Source organism: Podarcis bocagei, assembly GCF_964188305.1.
Source record: "Podarcis bocagei genome assembly, chromosome: 14".
In the NCBI taxonomy this organism is placed as follows: domain Eukaryota; kingdom Metazoa; phylum Chordata; class Lepidosauria; order Squamata; family Lacertidae; genus Podarcis; species Podarcis bocagei.
The window spans coordinates 40,705,893-40,722,727 of NC_138139.1; the positions used below are offsets into that span (position 1 = coordinate 40,705,893).

At 45.0% G+C, this 16,835-nt stretch overlaps 1 protein-coding gene across 4 annotated transcripts in view; it reads right to left on the bottom strand.

Moving 5' to 3' along the window:
- Positions 1-14,020, bottom strand: part of SNX29 (sorting nexin 29) — a 238,673-nt gene extending 224,653 nt beyond the window's left edge. For all 4 annotated transcript variants that reach the window (XM_081169473.1, XM_081169470.1, XM_081169471.1 and 1 more), the window contains exons 1-3: positions 13,875-14,020; positions 4,623-4,687; positions 2,261-2,313 (exon numbers count right to left, since the gene is read on the bottom strand). In XM_081169473.1, the coding sequence (XP_081025599.1) occupies positions 2,261-2,313; positions 4,623-4,636 (67 nt within the window). In that variant the 5' untranslated portion in view covers positions 4,637-4,687; positions 13,875-14,020. The remainder of the gene's footprint in view (positions 1-2,260; positions 2,314-4,622; positions 4,688-13,874) is intronic.
- Between the last annotated feature and the right edge of the window lie 2,815 nt (positions 14,021-16,835).

A 16,835-nucleotide genomic window follows, 5' to 3' on the forward strand; every position in this document is an offset into this window, starting at 1 on the left:
TAATTAGCCTCCTTAACCCCCCCCCAGGATTGTGGGGGGGACGGCCCTTGCCTGCTGTGCCCTATACCACCCCCGAATTTGTGGGGGTGGGGGCACTAGGCACAAAGCCCTCCTGTGGGATTTCGGCACTCCTGAATGCCGTCCCTGATTCGCGCCACTAGATGCAGAACTTCAAAGGAAACAATTTGGATGAAAGGAATGCACATATTTCAAGAAAGAAGGGGGAGTAAAGACTGCTAACAGAAGAGATCTCTGACAAAACAAGATAAGAATAAAACATGAGAAGATACGCCAAGACAAGGTACGGCAAATGACTGATGGGGGAGGGGGGAACTCTCCCTTCTTTCCCTATGTGATTAAACAAGAATCCCCTCCCCTCATGAGTCAGAAATGTCGTTTTAAGGACTTAAGCTATGGATTTAAGGCTGTGTGGAGATAAACTTTCAAACCAAAGGACGTTTTAAGAAGAGCGTGGAATGTGTAAGAGCTTTGGAATGACGCAGTTAAAAATGCCGTCGCCATATTGGGAAGTTCTGTCGGAGGTCTTGAGTCTGGGAGGAGAAAGAGAGAAATAGAGCTGTTTATATATTGTGGGTTAAACTCCTCAGTGGGACTTAAGAGCGACAGTTTTACGAGACTATGATGGCAAGAGTGATGTTATCTATGAAGGAGATGATATATGGAAACCATCTCGATTTGAGGATTGGAAGAACGGAAAATTCACACAGGACTATTATTACTATTGGTGTTTATCGGCTTAAGGAGACTATCAGAAGAGATCATAAAGAAAAAAGAGAAAATATATGAATAAGATGTGAGGTGGAAACAGCAAGATAAGATGGGATAGAACTATGAACTCTGTTTGGACTGATTTGGACTGATTTGGACATTAACGCAGCAGCAAGAAGATGATCAGAATCCCCCTTCGTATCTTGAAATATGGGTCCCCCCAACAAAATTTAAAATTCGGCTTTGTAATTCGGAATATATGTGATATGATTTAATTTGATGTGATTGGCCAGTTAATTAAAAAATTTTTTAAAAAAAAGAAAAGAAAGCTTTCGGCCAATGCTAAAGACCCTGGCTTTTGACACCTGATGTTATCTTCCCCAGAGCCTGATTAACCCCACAAGGCATAGAAATACCTCCTTACAATTTCCAACAAGCGCTACAAATCTTTCCCACATTGAGATGGAAATGAAACTGAAGAATGGGGAAGTTCTGCAATCACTTCTTCCCAAAATAAGCTCAAGAGAATTTCCATTCTAAGAAAAACTGTTAACAAAGATTGCAGGAAATAACTTATTTCTTAGTCACAGCAATCCCCAAGGGAACTTGATGAACCTGAAGGACCAACAATTATTGAAACCCCTATCAAGGACCAATTTATTTGGGGGGTGGGGGTGGCAAGTCAAGTAAGTTGCTGCCGTTGTGCATCCTATGGTACTGCCCCCACCATGCGTTGCAGAGGTTGTAAACGCTTGCCTCATACCATTCTGCACACAGCACAAACACAACTCTCTGTGATGGCCTGGGATTCTGATTCAGAGGCTGAACCGGAGGAATCCCAGCCTGCACAGGAGTCCCCGCCTCCAGGGCCGGCTGAACTGGGGCAGGGCCTTGAGTCTGAAGCGCCTGCACCTGTGCCGGATCCTCAGGAGCAGGCACCAGGTGATTCCACTCTGGCTCCAGAGGTGATTGAGGGCTCAGTGCCTGCAGGTGAGTCTCCTCCTGGGTCCATTAACCCTTCAGCCTCTCCTGAACTGCAGAGGCTCAGGGCAGAGAGGAGAAGGGAGCTGGTTTCTCCCAGGAGGAGTGCTCGCCTTAAGGCCAGGGGAGGCGGGTCTCCTGGGGGCCGGGACCGCCCCTGGCCTCAGAGAAGATAAAGGCCAGTCAGCCCAGTCCCAGGTTGCGGGAGCAACATCGCTGTCGTCGTCGTGTACCTGCTTCGGACCCTCCAGTGTTCCTGTTCCCCGCCCGGCTTCCTGCTTCTAACCTTCCAGTGTTCCTGTTCCCCACCCGGCTTCCTGCTTCGGACCTCACCTTGCCCCTTGTGGACTGTTTCCAGGCTAGTGACCCAGGACTGATCTCTGACTACGATAACGGTAACCTACCCCCCCGGCACACTCTCTCACAACTACCTCCCCGCTCTCCTAGGCTAGACTGAATGTACCTACCAGGCAAAATGAAGAATCAAGCCAGCTGATGACACATATGACTAAAAACAAGGGCCATTTATTCAATATCCTTTCAGACTTACCTGCTGTCCGAATCGGAAGCAATCTCCTTCCTCCCTCCAAATCTGATCTGGCACTGTAATGAACAGATACGTCAGCATCAATGGCGTGATGAGGAGAGTTTTAAATATGTTGATACTCAACTTAATTGAGTCACCATGCACCTTTAGTTAAAACGCCAATAAAAAAATAAAAATATTTTGGAACTATATAGGTGAAAGAAGCATGAGGTTTAGCTGTAAAATCAAACTGTCGTTCCATTTTACAAAAGTCCACATGTATTGGCTTAGCTCAAGGGTTTTCACCCTTTTTGAGTCCATGGCTCCCTTTACCATTCTTTACCATTGCATTCTTTCTGCGCACCCCTGTGGGGCTCAGGATCTCAATTACAGTGGTACCTCAGGTTAAGTACTTAATTCGTTCCGGAGGTCCGTACTTAACCTGAAACTGTTCTTAACCTGAGATACCACTTTAGCTAATGGGGCCTCCCATGCCACTGCCCCGTGATTTCTGTTCTCATCCTGAGGTAAAGTTCTCAACCCGAGGTACTACTTCAACATTAGCAGAGTCTGTAACCTGAAGCGTATGTAACCCGAGGTACCACTGTATGTACCCCCCCCCAGCCTGCAGAGATGGCAGTCTCTCGCCTTTTTCGAACACCCTCCTTTTTGGAGTGTTTCCTCAGCCTCCTCTCCTCTCCCCTCTTCTTGGGAGTCCTCTAGGCAGCCGCTGCCGCCGCTCCTGGTCTCTGAGCTACCACCCCCCACCCTAAAGAGAGGTGCCTCCTCATGCCGCCCACCCCCCAGGGCCTGGGAAGAGGATGCCCCCAGGCTTAGTGGCCTGACAGAGGTGCAAGAGGGCATCAGAGGACGGAGGGAAGGAAAGAGGGGCAGAGGCCAGTGTTGCCTGCGGCACCCCTGGCCATCATTTAGGCCCCAGGGGTCAGCAAACTTTTTCAGCAGGGGGCCGGTCCACTGTCCCTCAGACCTTGTGGGAGGCCGGACTATATTTTGGAGGGGGGGGGAATGAATGAATTCCTATACCTCACGAATAACCCAGAGATGCATTTTAAATAAAAGCACACATTCTACTCATGTAAAAACACACTGATTCCTGGATTGTTCACAGGTCAGATTTAGAAGGCGACTGGGCTGGATCCGACCCCCAGGCCTTAGTTTGCCTACCCATGATTTAGGGCAGAGGTGAATAATCTCATCCATTCCAGATGCTGCTACCCTACGGCTCCCATCATCCCTGACAGCTGGGCTATGCTGGCTGGAACTAATGCAAGCTGACGCACCACATCGAGAAGGCTAAAAGTTCTCCAAACCTGGTTTCATGGCTAGATGAACTTGTGTAACTTCTTTTCTTTTCTGGCTTCAAACCACAGCTTTATTGTTACTGCCTCTTTTTCCGAGCTGCGCTGGGAGCTTTTCCTTGAAGAGCAGCCAGTAAGTACTCAAAATAAAAGTGCAAAGAAATTTGCAGAAGGCCAAAAAAGAAAGAAGAGGCACCAGTTCAAGTGTCTCTGCTATTGCTTCCACATGAGAAATGTGGCCAAAGCTGCCAAACTTCTCCAAATCCTCTGCAACTAACTTTGAATACAGGAAAGGAGCCATGAGCGCAGATGATCCGGCAAGTAAATTTCTGGAGCTCTACGGATTTACTTGTCCTGGCCAATTCCTATTCAAACTAAGTGGTGATTTGCCAAAGGAAAATGAGGGTGCTTCCAGCCTGTCAGTATTTTGCAGAAGGTATTCAAGTGCATACTAGAAATCTAAGTGGATTGAAGTGTTCCATTGCCCAGATACAGCAAACACTTTGTTAAAAAAATTCTGACTTTTTGCTGTTAGGAGAGGAATATACTGAAAAGTAAGGGGTAATTAGTAGTAAGACATATATGCACCATACAGCCAAATCAGGATGAATGATTGTCGTCATATAACCTCTGCTCAAAAAAACCCCAGAACGAATGTTCCGTAACATAGGCAATCTCTGGCCCTCCAGATATTTGGGACTACAATTCCCATCATCCCTGACCACTAATCCTGTTAGCTAGGGATGATGGGAATTGTAGTCCCAAACATCTGGAGGGCCAGAGTTTGCCTATGCCTGTTCCATAACAACCAGACTGGACACCATTTAACCTCCGCCTAAGCTTTATGCAAGTAAACAGTTCAGTAAAAACTCAATAAACAGATCATCTGAAAGAGCCCTGAAGGTCCAGTATTATTTGGGAACATAACTGCATTGCAAAAACAAAGCAAGCACACATATTGCAACACAGCTATTTAGAATTGCATCAAAATGAGACAGCTCCAACTATTATTAGAAAGGTTTCAAGTATGGAGGCACCCTCTCCTCTTTGTAGGCCCAACTTCTTACCTGTTTAACTGCATCTAATAATCTCTCCAGGAGAAACTGTCTTTTTGCCACGTTGTTCTGCAACCCTAGAATTCAAGAAAGCACAGGGGGGTATATATTAAATATACTGCCCAGTTAAGGGGGGGGGGATACTTTGCTTTTCGCCCTAGCAGTGCCTTCCCTAATCACATTAATTACAGCAACTTATATGTGGGTGGCGCTGTGGGTTAAATCACTGAGCCTCTTGGGCTTGCCGATCAAAAGGCTGGCGGTTCAAATCCCCGCGGCGGGGTGAGCTCCCGTTGTTCGGTCCCAGCTCCTGCCAACCTAGCAGTTTGAAAGCACGCCAGTGCAAGTAGATAAATAGGTACTGCTCCGGTGGGAAGGTAAATGGCGTTTCCATGCACTGATCTGGTTTCGCCAGAAGCGGCTTAGTCATGCTGGCCACATGACCCAGAAAAACTGTCTGCGGAAACAGACAAACGCCGGCTCACTCAGCCTGTAAAGCGAGATGAGTGCTGCAACCCCAGAGTCGTTCACGGCTGGATTTAATTGTCAGGGGTCCCTTGAACTTTATATCAATTATGATAACTGATATACTTTACAGAAAGCACCACACAATTTTTAAATGAAGCAAATTTTAAAAGCAAATTGTCAAAACAGCAGTCATTAAAACATTTTAAGAGGTCATGTTTGAGAAAAAGCACAGTGGAGTAAGATGCCTGCCGAAGGGTCAGATGTACATTCTGGGAGGCTGTTTCTTATTCAGGCATGAATTAAACAATTAGAACACATCAAAAAAGGTTAAAGCAACTTATAATCACAGAAATAAGGTGGGTCCTAAATATATACACCTCAGATGTCAAAAGCCAAGGTAAAGAAGTATGCCTTCAGCATTCACTGAAAGCTGTTTAATGAAGATTAGCAATCCAGTAGGGAAGGAATTCCACCACTTTGCGGCTCCCACAAAGAATGCCCTCTCCAGGGCTGCCACTGCTGCAAAATTCTGAGGGCACTGGAACACCAGTGGGCCCCCCTCTGACAATCATAACCCCCAAGGGGGTCTGCAGGGAACAATATGGTCTTTCAGGTACAGTGATACCTTGGTTCTCAAACTTAATCCGTTCCGGAAGTCCGTTCCAAAACCAAAGCATTCCAAACCCAAGGCACGCTTTCCCATAGAAAGTAATGCAAAATGGATTAATCCATTCCAGACTTTTAAAAACAACCCCTAAAACAGCAATTTAACATGAACTTTACTATCTAACGAGACCACTGATCCATAAAATGAAAGCAATAAACAATGTACTGCAGTCACACAATCAATCAATCAGTCAGTTAGTAACTGAACTGGGTTCCACACAGACACAAAAAAAGCAACAAAAATGCAAAATAGCAAAAACAGACAGACCTCAGCGTAACACTCAAAACTGAAGTGTGGCACTCAAAACGGTGCATGTTTGGCTTCTGAAAAAAGTTCGCAAACCCGAACACTTACTTCCAGGTTTACAGTGTTTAGGTTCCAAGTTGTTTGAGTACTAAGGTGTTTGAGAACCAAGGTACCACTGTATTGGGGACCTGAGTTGTTTAGGGCTTTAAACACCAGCATGAGCATCTGGGATAGGGCCTGGGAACAAACTGGCAACCACTGCAGCTGTTTTAAGTCATAAGCCTGAGAAACAGTTCTGTCAAAGTCAACAGACAACTTGCATTTTTGCTTCCTAGTGAAGGTATCAAGGACAGCAGGAAAGAAACCAGTGGCGACTGTGTCCTAATGGACCCAACGAATGAAAAACATTGCCTAAACTTTAGCTCTGTATGTGACTGAAGCAATAGAAGCTGGGGCACTTTTCATGGCAAGTACTGTATTTTTCCGTGTATAAGACGCTCCCTATTTTGGGGGAGTCCAAATTAAGAAAACACCCCCAGCAAAATCCGTGTATAAGACGACCCCCAATTTCAAACCTAATTTTGGTTAAAAAAAAACCTAGTCTTATACACAGAAAAATACGGTAGTTTTGACAAGAGGCATTTGCAAAGGAGCCAGACGTGCAGAAAACAGCACTTGCAAGAGCTCTGCTGAGTAGGACCAAGGGGCTGTCCAGTCCAAAGTCTTGTTTCCAGCAAGGTGACTTTGGAAAGCTGACAATGCAAGACATGAACACAGCAGTCCTTTCACCTGTTGTTCCCCAGCAACTGGCATTCAGAGGCGGCTGCCTCTGGTCCTAGAGGAAGAACACAGTCACCATGACTAGTAGTCACCAATACTCTTGCCCTCTATGAACTTGTCTAATCTGCCTTTTAAACCCTGGAGAGCCACTGCCAGTCAGAGGAGGCGATACTGAGCTACATGGACCAACTGTCTGGGACCTGCCATTCTATTTATTTCTATTCATTTATATACTGCCATCTCATAAAATGCCACAGAAGTGTACAGAATGCAGACCACCACATGTAGACAATACAACATTAAAGGCAGCTTTCAATGATGGACCGCTGGTTTTTAAGATAAATAAATAATAATAATAATACTGTTCATAATATTCTCCAGCATTAGCCAGCTCTGATGCAACCACAGTTTAAAAAAAAACAAAAAACTCCAAACTCCCCACTCTGCTTGTAGAACTGAAATTCAATTAGTCAGCGTGAACAAAAAACGCTTACTCAGCCTGCTGCCGCATTCGCGGCGTTTCTGAAACGTATAGATTTCAAGCTCATAACCCAAACTGGCCCCCGTGACGCTGTGGGAGTCCAGCTCACCCTGACGAGGGCCTCTGCCAGCTGGGGCTCTTCTTGAAGGTTCAAGAACCTCTGGCGGTTCCCATCTGTGGCATACGGGAACAGGGTCAATGATAGATTGTGGTGGGAGAATCAGGAAAGGTAAGTAGCAGGAAGGAAGTAGCATAGGAAGCTGCTGTGCCAAACCATTGGTCCATTGAGCTCAGCGTTGTCTACACGGACTGGAAGCAGCTCTCTGGGATTTTAGATGGGGGTCTCTCTCAGCTCTAACTGGAGATACCAGGGTTTGAACTGGGTACCTTCTGCATGCCAAGCAGATGTGCTACAAATGAGCTACAGAAAGTATCCGAGAAGCAAACACCCTCTCCCCTAGGTAGGTGCTCTGCTTACCAGGGGTGACCTGCCCCGTTTCACTGCCCGGGTCAAAACAGGAAGGTGCTGCCCTGCCCACGGAACACCACCACCCTTTGCCACCCACGCCAAAGCCTCGATTACCAGGTCTTGAGACTGTGGCTTCCAGATTCCAGTGAGATCTCGTGGGGCTTTCACGAGATCTCACTCGAACTGAGAAGCTGCCATTGCTGTTTCTCTAGTGGTAGCAGAGGTGACCCTTGGATCCTATTGCCTGAGCCAACTGCCTCCATCTGCTTACCATCATGCTCTGCTGAAAGATTTGATCCACTGCCATCAATTTTCAGCGCAACATTGCCCTGGTATGAGAAAGACGCGGAAGCAGGCACCAATTGGCCTCCAGAGAGTTGCCTCTGCCTCCTACTAAGGTGTAAAAGGAATCTCGGATAACATGACACTACTGTGCCATACAAGTGCTTGAAAGGAGGTGGAACAGCAAAGCTGTCCCTTTGCTCTTGGAGAAGTAACAATACCAAGGGAAGAATATGATGATGGAGGTGTTAGGGGTGTTAAGGGATGGGTAGTGCCTCTGGTAAGGGTCACATCATGCTCCTTCTGGACCAGTTTGTCCATCTTTGGTCTCCACCCTGCACTCACCTGTGGCTTCTAGAAACTGTCAGCATGTGACAGCGGCCACACCTCAGGAACGGCCTTGACTGGCCAGCTAAACTAGGTGGTGGGAGCCAATAGGTCTCAAACCCTTGGTAAGTTAGGGACTTTCCCTGCATGCAAAAACAGGCTCTGGCATATTGAGCAAATGAACTGAAAATAAAATATAAAATACTGATAGATGCAAAAGAGAGAGGGGATTTCTCCCTGCCGGATATGAGATTGTATTATGAAGCATCTTGTCTTTCTTGGTTGAAGGAATGGATGACACTGGAGAAGACATTGGAGAATCCACATATCTTAGATTTAGAAGGTCATGATAGTATCTTTGGTTGGAACGCCTATTTGTGGTATGAAAAGGTGAAAGTACATAAAGGATTTACAAATCACATACAGTAATTAGGAAAAAATTGTATAGAGTATGGGAAAAATACAAAAGAAATATTGGAGACAAAACCACCACTTTGGCTCTCACTGTTGGAAGCCATAAAGGTAAAGAAAAAGAATATGATAGAAGGTTGGACAACTTAAAGAAATTTAGTAAAAAAAGGATGGAAGAGAGTTTAAATTAGAAGAATTTATCAGGAAAGTTAACAACATGAATACAATATCATCATTTGAATGAAGTATTTAAGAAAGATAGAAAACGAGGGTTTGGGGAACAAATATCACAATTGGAGAGAGATCTGTTGGAATATAAAAGTGCTGTCTAAAATGTATAAGGTATTATTGGATTGGGAGACAACGGATGAGCAGGTAAACTCTTCAATACATTAGGCATTAGATATTGGTTATAATATAGATATGGAAGTGTGGGAACAATAGTGGAATAAGGATATAAAATTTACAGCATGCTATGGTTTAAGAGAAAACTATATGAAAATGTTATATAGATGGTATCTAACACCAAGTAAACTGGCAAAAATGTATAAATCAAAATTGAATAAGTGTTGTAAATGCAAAGAGAAAGAAGGTACTTTTTATCATATGTGGTGATCTTGCAGTAAGGTTAAAGCTTACTGGGAAATGATATATAATGAACTGGAAAAGATGTTTAAAATAACATTTTTTAAAAACCAGAAGCTTTTCTTCTGGGAATTATAGGAGTAGAACTACCTAAACAGTTTAGAAATTTACTCATGTATGCAACTAAGCAGCAAGAATGTTATTTGCCCAAAAATGGAAAGAAGAAAAGTCCAGACAAAAGAAGAATGGAAACAAAAACTTATGAACTATGCAGAAATGGAAAACTTACCAGAAAAATAAGAAATCAAAGTAACAAACTTTTTATAAAAGAATTAAAATGATTTATTGAATATTTACAGACAAATTGTAAACAGTTGAGGACATTGGCAGGATTTTTGTAATAACCTGCAGTTTCATAAGAGTATATAATTAAAGTAGATGAATGAAAGAATAAGTTAATTTAGAATATGCAGGAAATGATAAAAATACATTTAAGAAAATGAGGCATCAGATCAAGGCCTGCATTTTAAAATGAGCTTAAAAAATATATTTGCAAATGTTTGTACAGTGGTGCCCCACAAGACGAATGCCTCGCAAGACGGAAAACTCGCTAGACGAAAGGGTTTTCCGTTTTGGAGGTGCTTTGCAAAACGAATCTCCTATGGGCTTGCTTCGCAAGACGAAAATGTCTTGCGAGTTCCTGCGGGGTTTTTTCCTCCCCCCCCTTTTTCTAAGCCGCTAAGCCGCTTATCAGCTGATCCGATAAGCTGCTAAAAGCCGCTAATAGCGCTAATCCGTCAATGGGCTTGCTTCGCAAGACGAAAAAACCGCTAGACGAAGAGAATCACAGAACGGATTCTTTTTGTCTTGCGAGGCACCACTGTATGTCTCATGCCAGGCATAAAGCAGCTGGCTAAGTACTTTGGCAGATGTTTATCTCCTTGAACAGCCCCCCCCCCCGATTTATAACAGGAGACACGTTTCTTAAAGTTGTAAAAGGAAATTACAGGCTGGGAGCAAAAGGTCATATTGACCATACAAATTACAGAATACAATCAAGCTGCAAAAACACAATTAAGAGTTGGTAAATAGTGAGATTTATTGTTTAACAGAAAATACCATGTGCCTCCCATCAGACTCGAGCCACATCTTCCTAAGGTTAAAGGGCAAGAGCTAATAGCAACAGCAGCTGGCTTGAAAGGGGGGTGTAAATTTAAGGGGTTGCTTTTGGGAACTGTTTTTACTAAGTTCCTTTTCTTCTAAAAATCTATCTATGTTATGTATGAAATATATTGGCTTAATGTAATTATGCAAAGGATTTAGAAAGTAAGAAATGTTAGATTCTTATTTCATTGATGGTGTGTGAGAAGGTGAACCCAAGATCTCTGTTACCATGAGCCATCTGTTTTGGAGTGAAGGGGCAATAGGGCAATAGGGCAAAAGGTGATCTGGTAATTAAGGTGCCTTGTCGAGGCAAATGTAAGATATATGGCTACTTGTCTGCCATTTATGGATAGAAGGAAATATAGCTCTTTGTCTCCCATAAAAGGTAATGGGAAGTGGGTGTATCTTTTATGATTGGTTCTAGCAAACAGCCAATAGGAATTTCAACCAGGCTGATTGGACAGAGGCAGCCAAAGGAGGAGCAAGGGGGCAGGGCTGAGGAAATATAAGTGCTGGCCATCAGGGCTAGAGTGGGCAGAGCTTTGGTAACCATATACCACTGTGTCTCTCATTTATTTGTCTGACAAATAAATTATTATTTTAATTTCTCTATTGCTGCGTTGAATATTTCATTCCAGCTAAGCGTTAACCACAAGCAGGGTGCTACAAAACCACAGAAAGAGGAGGAAGGTAGTTGAGTTTTGAAATTAAGCAGAGGCTTGACAACCATATATCAGGAGTGCTCTGATGGTGTTTCCTGCTTGGCAGGGGGTTGGACTCGATGGCCCTTGTGGTCTATTCCAACTCTATGATTCTATGAAATGTTAAAATGACTATAAAACTATTGAAATGTATATAACTGAAAATCATAAAATAAATAAATTATGAAAAGTAAAAAAGGATAAAATGGGAGTACAATGCTGTTATGTGCAATGCTGTAAACTCCATGGAAGAAGGATGAGAAAACACAAAAATTAAAATCAAAATCCTGTTGCAGCCTTCAGTTGTTTGCAAATAGATTCCCATCACAGATGGCATTATTTTAATTTGCACTTTGGATGACATTGCAGAAATATATGCTTCAAATACAGCCCAGGCATCTCAACCTATGTTATCCTAACGAAGACTTGGGTCCCCCACTCCTGGACTAGTTGTTCTTAGAAAATTTAGGGCACTTTCAAAGTGTTTAACTAATCAACATAAATAATATAGATGCCTTATTTTAATAATAAGTACTTTATTGTGGTTTAAGGAAACAACATTGAAAAACAAGCAGCATAATCAATATAAGATGCAACATAAACCTTTATGTAAAGCACAACGAAAAGAAACCACTATTAACTCCTGGATCATTATTTACCAAACAGATGGACTCAACAACAACTAATGAAAACTTAGGAGAACTGAAAGAGACGGAATTAGCTTAGTAACAGAAGTTATTATAAAGCCATTGGAACTAAACAGTTGATATCTGGTCAGCTTTTGCAACAGGAGGATTTGGCTGTCTGCACAAACTAGAACCAAACTCCTTATACTTATGTTAAATTCAGCAAACGTGGATTGTGCAATTTCGCCAGAAGTATTGTCAGCAATTCTATTGACAATTAACTATTTCCAGTTATTCAGCTTATCATCATCAGACTTGCGTAACTTTGCCACAAAGGGATGGAAAACTCTAAAGAAAATTGGGGGGGGGGGGTATTGATAAATACTTTAGCTCTAAGAGATAGGCCAATATCCCACTCAGTCACAAACTTCTTGGGTGACCTTGGACCAGTCACACTACCTCTCAGCCTCACCACACAGGGTTGCTGTGACAATAAAATGGAGAAGGAGGAGATCTCACTCCACTGCTTGGAGCAAGAGCTCCTGGGGGGAAAGCAGGCTACAAATGGCTTAAGTAAATAAGTAGATATACAGTACATAGAAGTCCAAATGGTTAGGGTGTGGGAGGAAACTGCAAGCAGATCCATTTGGCCAAGTTTTAGGGACTGTATCTAATGCTAGCCCTACTCAGAGCATACCCACTGAAATCAGTAGGCATGATTATCTTGGGTTCATTAACAGCAATGGGTCTACTTTGAGTAGAACCTTGTTGGCTCTCATTTCAGTACCAGAAGGCTGTGACGTAAAAAAGTAATGGAGGCATCCCACAGTATGTGAATAAGTCAGCTGCCAGAGCTCCACGTTCTCTAACCCATGAATAATAATACAGTGGGACCTCAGGTTAAGTACTTAATTCGTTCCGGAGGTCCATACTTAACCTGAAACTGTTCTTAACCTGAAGCACCACTTTAGCTAATGGGCCCTCCTGCTGCTGCGCCGCCAGAGCACGATTTCTGTTCTCATCCTGAAGCAAAGTTCTTAACCTGAAGCACTATTTCTGGGTTAGCAGAGTCTGTAACCTGAAGCATATGTAACCTGAAGCGTATGTAACCTGAGGTACCACTGTAATAATATTAATTTATTATTTGTACCCCGCCCATCTGGCTGGGTTTCCCCAGCCACTCTGGGCAGCTTCCAACAAAGATTTAAAATACATCAAAATGTCACACATTAAAAACTTCCCTGAACAGGGAATGTCTAGAAAAAGGGACAGCAAACTACTAAACAGGGATAGAATACCCAGTGCCAGAGAGCAATGTCCTAATACGTCTAAAAGAACAACAGTGCTTTTAATTCCATTCCCAATTTACCTTGCTAGCAGCTTTAATTATTTATTTGCATGCATCTATAGCCCAGCCCACCCCATGCAACCCCATTGAAGGTTATGGCCTTGCATAACCTCATACACTATGTCATGAGGAAAGGTGGGCTTTGGTTTGAGTTTGCATTGTCATTTACTGTTGATTTCATGCTGCTGCTGCTATTCTTTCAATTCCTTGGCTGCCCTTCACCATCAAGCCCCAGGGCAGGGTACACCAATCAAAACAACAACATCAAAAACAGTGTTAAGACAAGCTGCCACCACAAGAGTAGAGTCCTGTTGCATTCTCAACAAGGGACTTTTTCGCAGCCCTGGCCACGAGAAATATTCGTCTATGAGCAAGCTACACAAGCGCTAATTAACAAAAAACTGCAATCGGAAATTAGTCGCTGGAAGGCATTATCTGAACACCCTTTTCTCTCTCTTTTTTGTCATAGTAAGATACAATTGCTGGCTCCAGGGATGCTGCTGCTCCCCTGTCAGTAGAGCGGCAGGGTGTATCTGGGCATGCACAGAGTGGCATCAAGAAAGGTGGGAGCAGGGACGCTTTAACACCCCACCCCAGCGCCACCCTTGCTGCTGCTGTTGTTGTTGTTGGGCGAAAGAGCAGCACCGAGCCAGCCCATCCACCTCCTCCTCCTCCTCCTCCCTTGCCAAGCAAAGCTTGCTCCACTCACCGCTCATGGCCGGCGACGGAGTTCCCCTCCGCGGGCAAGCGAAGCCTCGGGATCCCCCCTCCGACTTTTCTGACTCCTCCTCCGCTGCCGCCGGGGCTCCTCCCTCCCGTCAAAGCCACCAGCACGAGACAGCACATTGCCCCTCCACCCGGAAGTGATCCTCAAGGAGCCCGGAAGCAAAACACTTAGAACCCGGAAATCATCTCAGGCGGGGGGTCATGGGAATTGTAGTCTCCATGGCGGCGAGGGTGGGGTAAAACCATGCTGCTCCGTCTTTTTCTTCCTCCTCCTGCAGTCGCTCTGAGCAGAGAGTCTCCCCTCCCTCTCCTTCCCGGATTTTGGGCCCCCAACTCATTATTTGTGTGTTAATTGCCGCCGCAACAAGGCGGGGATCCAGCGCTCCCCAAGTAGTAATAGTAATGCTGTAGTAATTTATTATTTGTACCCCGCCCATCTGGCTGGGTCTCCTCAGCCACTCTGGGCTGCTTCCAACAAAGATTAAAAATACATTAAAGTGTCACACATTAAAAACTTCCCTGAACAGGGCTGCCTTTAAGATGTCTTCTGAATGTCAGGTAGTTAACAATAATAATAATAATAATTTTTTATTTATACCCCGCCCATCTGGCTGAGTTTCCCCAGCCACTCCAATCAAACAATACAGCATTAAATATTAAAAACTTCCCTAAACAGGGCTGCCTTCAGATGTCCTTTAAAGATAAGATAGCTACTTATTTCCTTCACATCTGAAGGGAGGGCATTCCACAGGGCGGCGCCACTACTGAGAAGGCCCTCTGCCTGGTTTTCTGTAGCTTAGCTCAGTGTTTCCCAAACGTTTTTGGGCAACGGCACACCTGCTTACCGGAAAAAAATCTCGCGGCACACCACCATTAAAGCCCCGCCCCGTGACGTCAGCGCGCAGCGTCACGCCGGGAGGGACGCACAAAAGTGAACGTTTTTTCCCTCCCCCTTGCCGGGGTGGGAGGAGGCAGCAGAGCGAGGGCAGCTGAGGCGGCGGCGGCAGCTGAGGCGGCGGCGGCTGCGATAGCGGGCGGAGGAGGAGCCGTCGCCGGGAGTTGCTGCTGCTGCTGTTGCTGCTGCTGCCCGGACATGCCGGCCTCCTCCTCCTCCGCTGTCTCGCGCTCCTCCCTTTTGCGCGCGCTGCCCCGCCGCTCGGCACCACCACCGCGGAGCCGCCCCCGGCTCGACGCGGATCCTCGCCGCCGCCGCCTCTCGCCCGCCTCCCTCCCACGGCACACCAGCCGGTGTCTCACGGCACACTAGTGTGCCGCGGAACACCGGTTGGGAAACACTGGCTTAGCTTCTCGCAGTGAGTGAACCGCCAGAAGGCCCTCGGCGCTGGACCTCAGTGTCCAGGCAGAACAATTGGGGTGGAGACGCTCCTTCAGGTATACTGGGCTGAGGCCGTTTAGGGCTTTAAAGGTCAACACCAATACTTTGTATTGTGCTCGGAAGCAGTTGTGATACCTTTACGGGAAAAGCCCTGCCTGGATCCCCACTGCAATAGATAATTAATCGGCCAGTCTCCAATATCTCATTCTAGGGCAAGGTGGTAGATAGGGTTGCCACCTTTGTTCTGGCAAAATAAAGAACAGGGCAGCAGTGGGTGGGTGACGATTCCCACACTGCCTGGTACTAAACTGACCAGTGCAATCCATTACAATCTATTGCCGCCAAATCGGATAGCCCCTCTGGGGTTTGTCACACACACACACACACGAATTTGTAAATCTGACTGCTTTGCTACCCAGAGCTTAAATACATAACCTTTCACACATAGGCAGTACTGTACAGCAATACATGCAGGCCTGGGCAAAAAATTAATAGGGGATATTCCAAGGAGGGGACGAGCTTTGTTCTACGTGTTCAATTACTGAAGGACAGAAAAAATATTAGGGTGTGTCTCATTGCCTCCAACTAGCCAGAAAAGGACAGGGCTGCGTAAACACAGCTGTCATCTAGTCCTTTATATGAACAAATCATCCATCCTAGTGGGAATACTTGAGGCCTTTGCAAACTTGAAGGACAGGACTATCCAAAGTGCCCAGACTTGTTCCACAAGCTTCCTCTTTTCCCTGGAACAGGAAGCTCTGGGAAAGGGTGTGCTCAAATTGTCCAGGAGCAAAGCAAGGTACAGTAGTAGACTCATGACCATTTGTGTGATGCGGGCAGGGTGGAGTCAGCGAGATCTTTGGCGTTTCTCAAAATGCACAAAGCTACAATTCCCAGCACCCCTCACACAATATTGGAACAGGGTGCTTTAAATGCCTGGTGTGTATGCAGCCGCACTTCCTAAAGGTGCACCTGGCATCTTCAATATACAGCTTCTGGAGTTTGCTGAAAGTGCACCTTTTTACCCTGGCTTTTGACACTTGAAGTATATATTTTAAGAACCCATCTCATTTTTGTAATTGTTTGTTTTAAACTGTTTTAAATATTGTGTTTTAATGTTGTAACATGCCCTGGGACCTTAGGGTAAAGGGTGGGTAATACATAAATGAATAACAATAAGAATAAAATTCCCTAACCGCTTACCTATCATTCATCAGTCTTTCACCCTGTAATTGGAGAGGCAACAATATCAAAGGGACCATCAAGTACTTTCTCACCAACACTGTAAAAGCACCTGTTAGGCACCATAGTGTCTTGCTACCTGAGACTCCTATTACAGTTCAAGCAGGTCAGGTCATTCAATGCCCTCTTTTTTGCCATTGCCTTTCTCATACTGCAGCGATGTTGTGCTGAAATGTGATGGTAGTAGGACAGGTCTTCTGGCACAGCACTGCTGTGGAGCACTGCCCAGGGCTACATGTGGTAGCCCAGCATCTGATCTGCATGCTTAACTGAGAAGTGGAGGTGGTGCTTATCCAATGATGTAGAAACGTGCTGGATGCAGCCGCCTAGAACTTAATCAGATAACAGTAGCTGTGTACAGGAAGA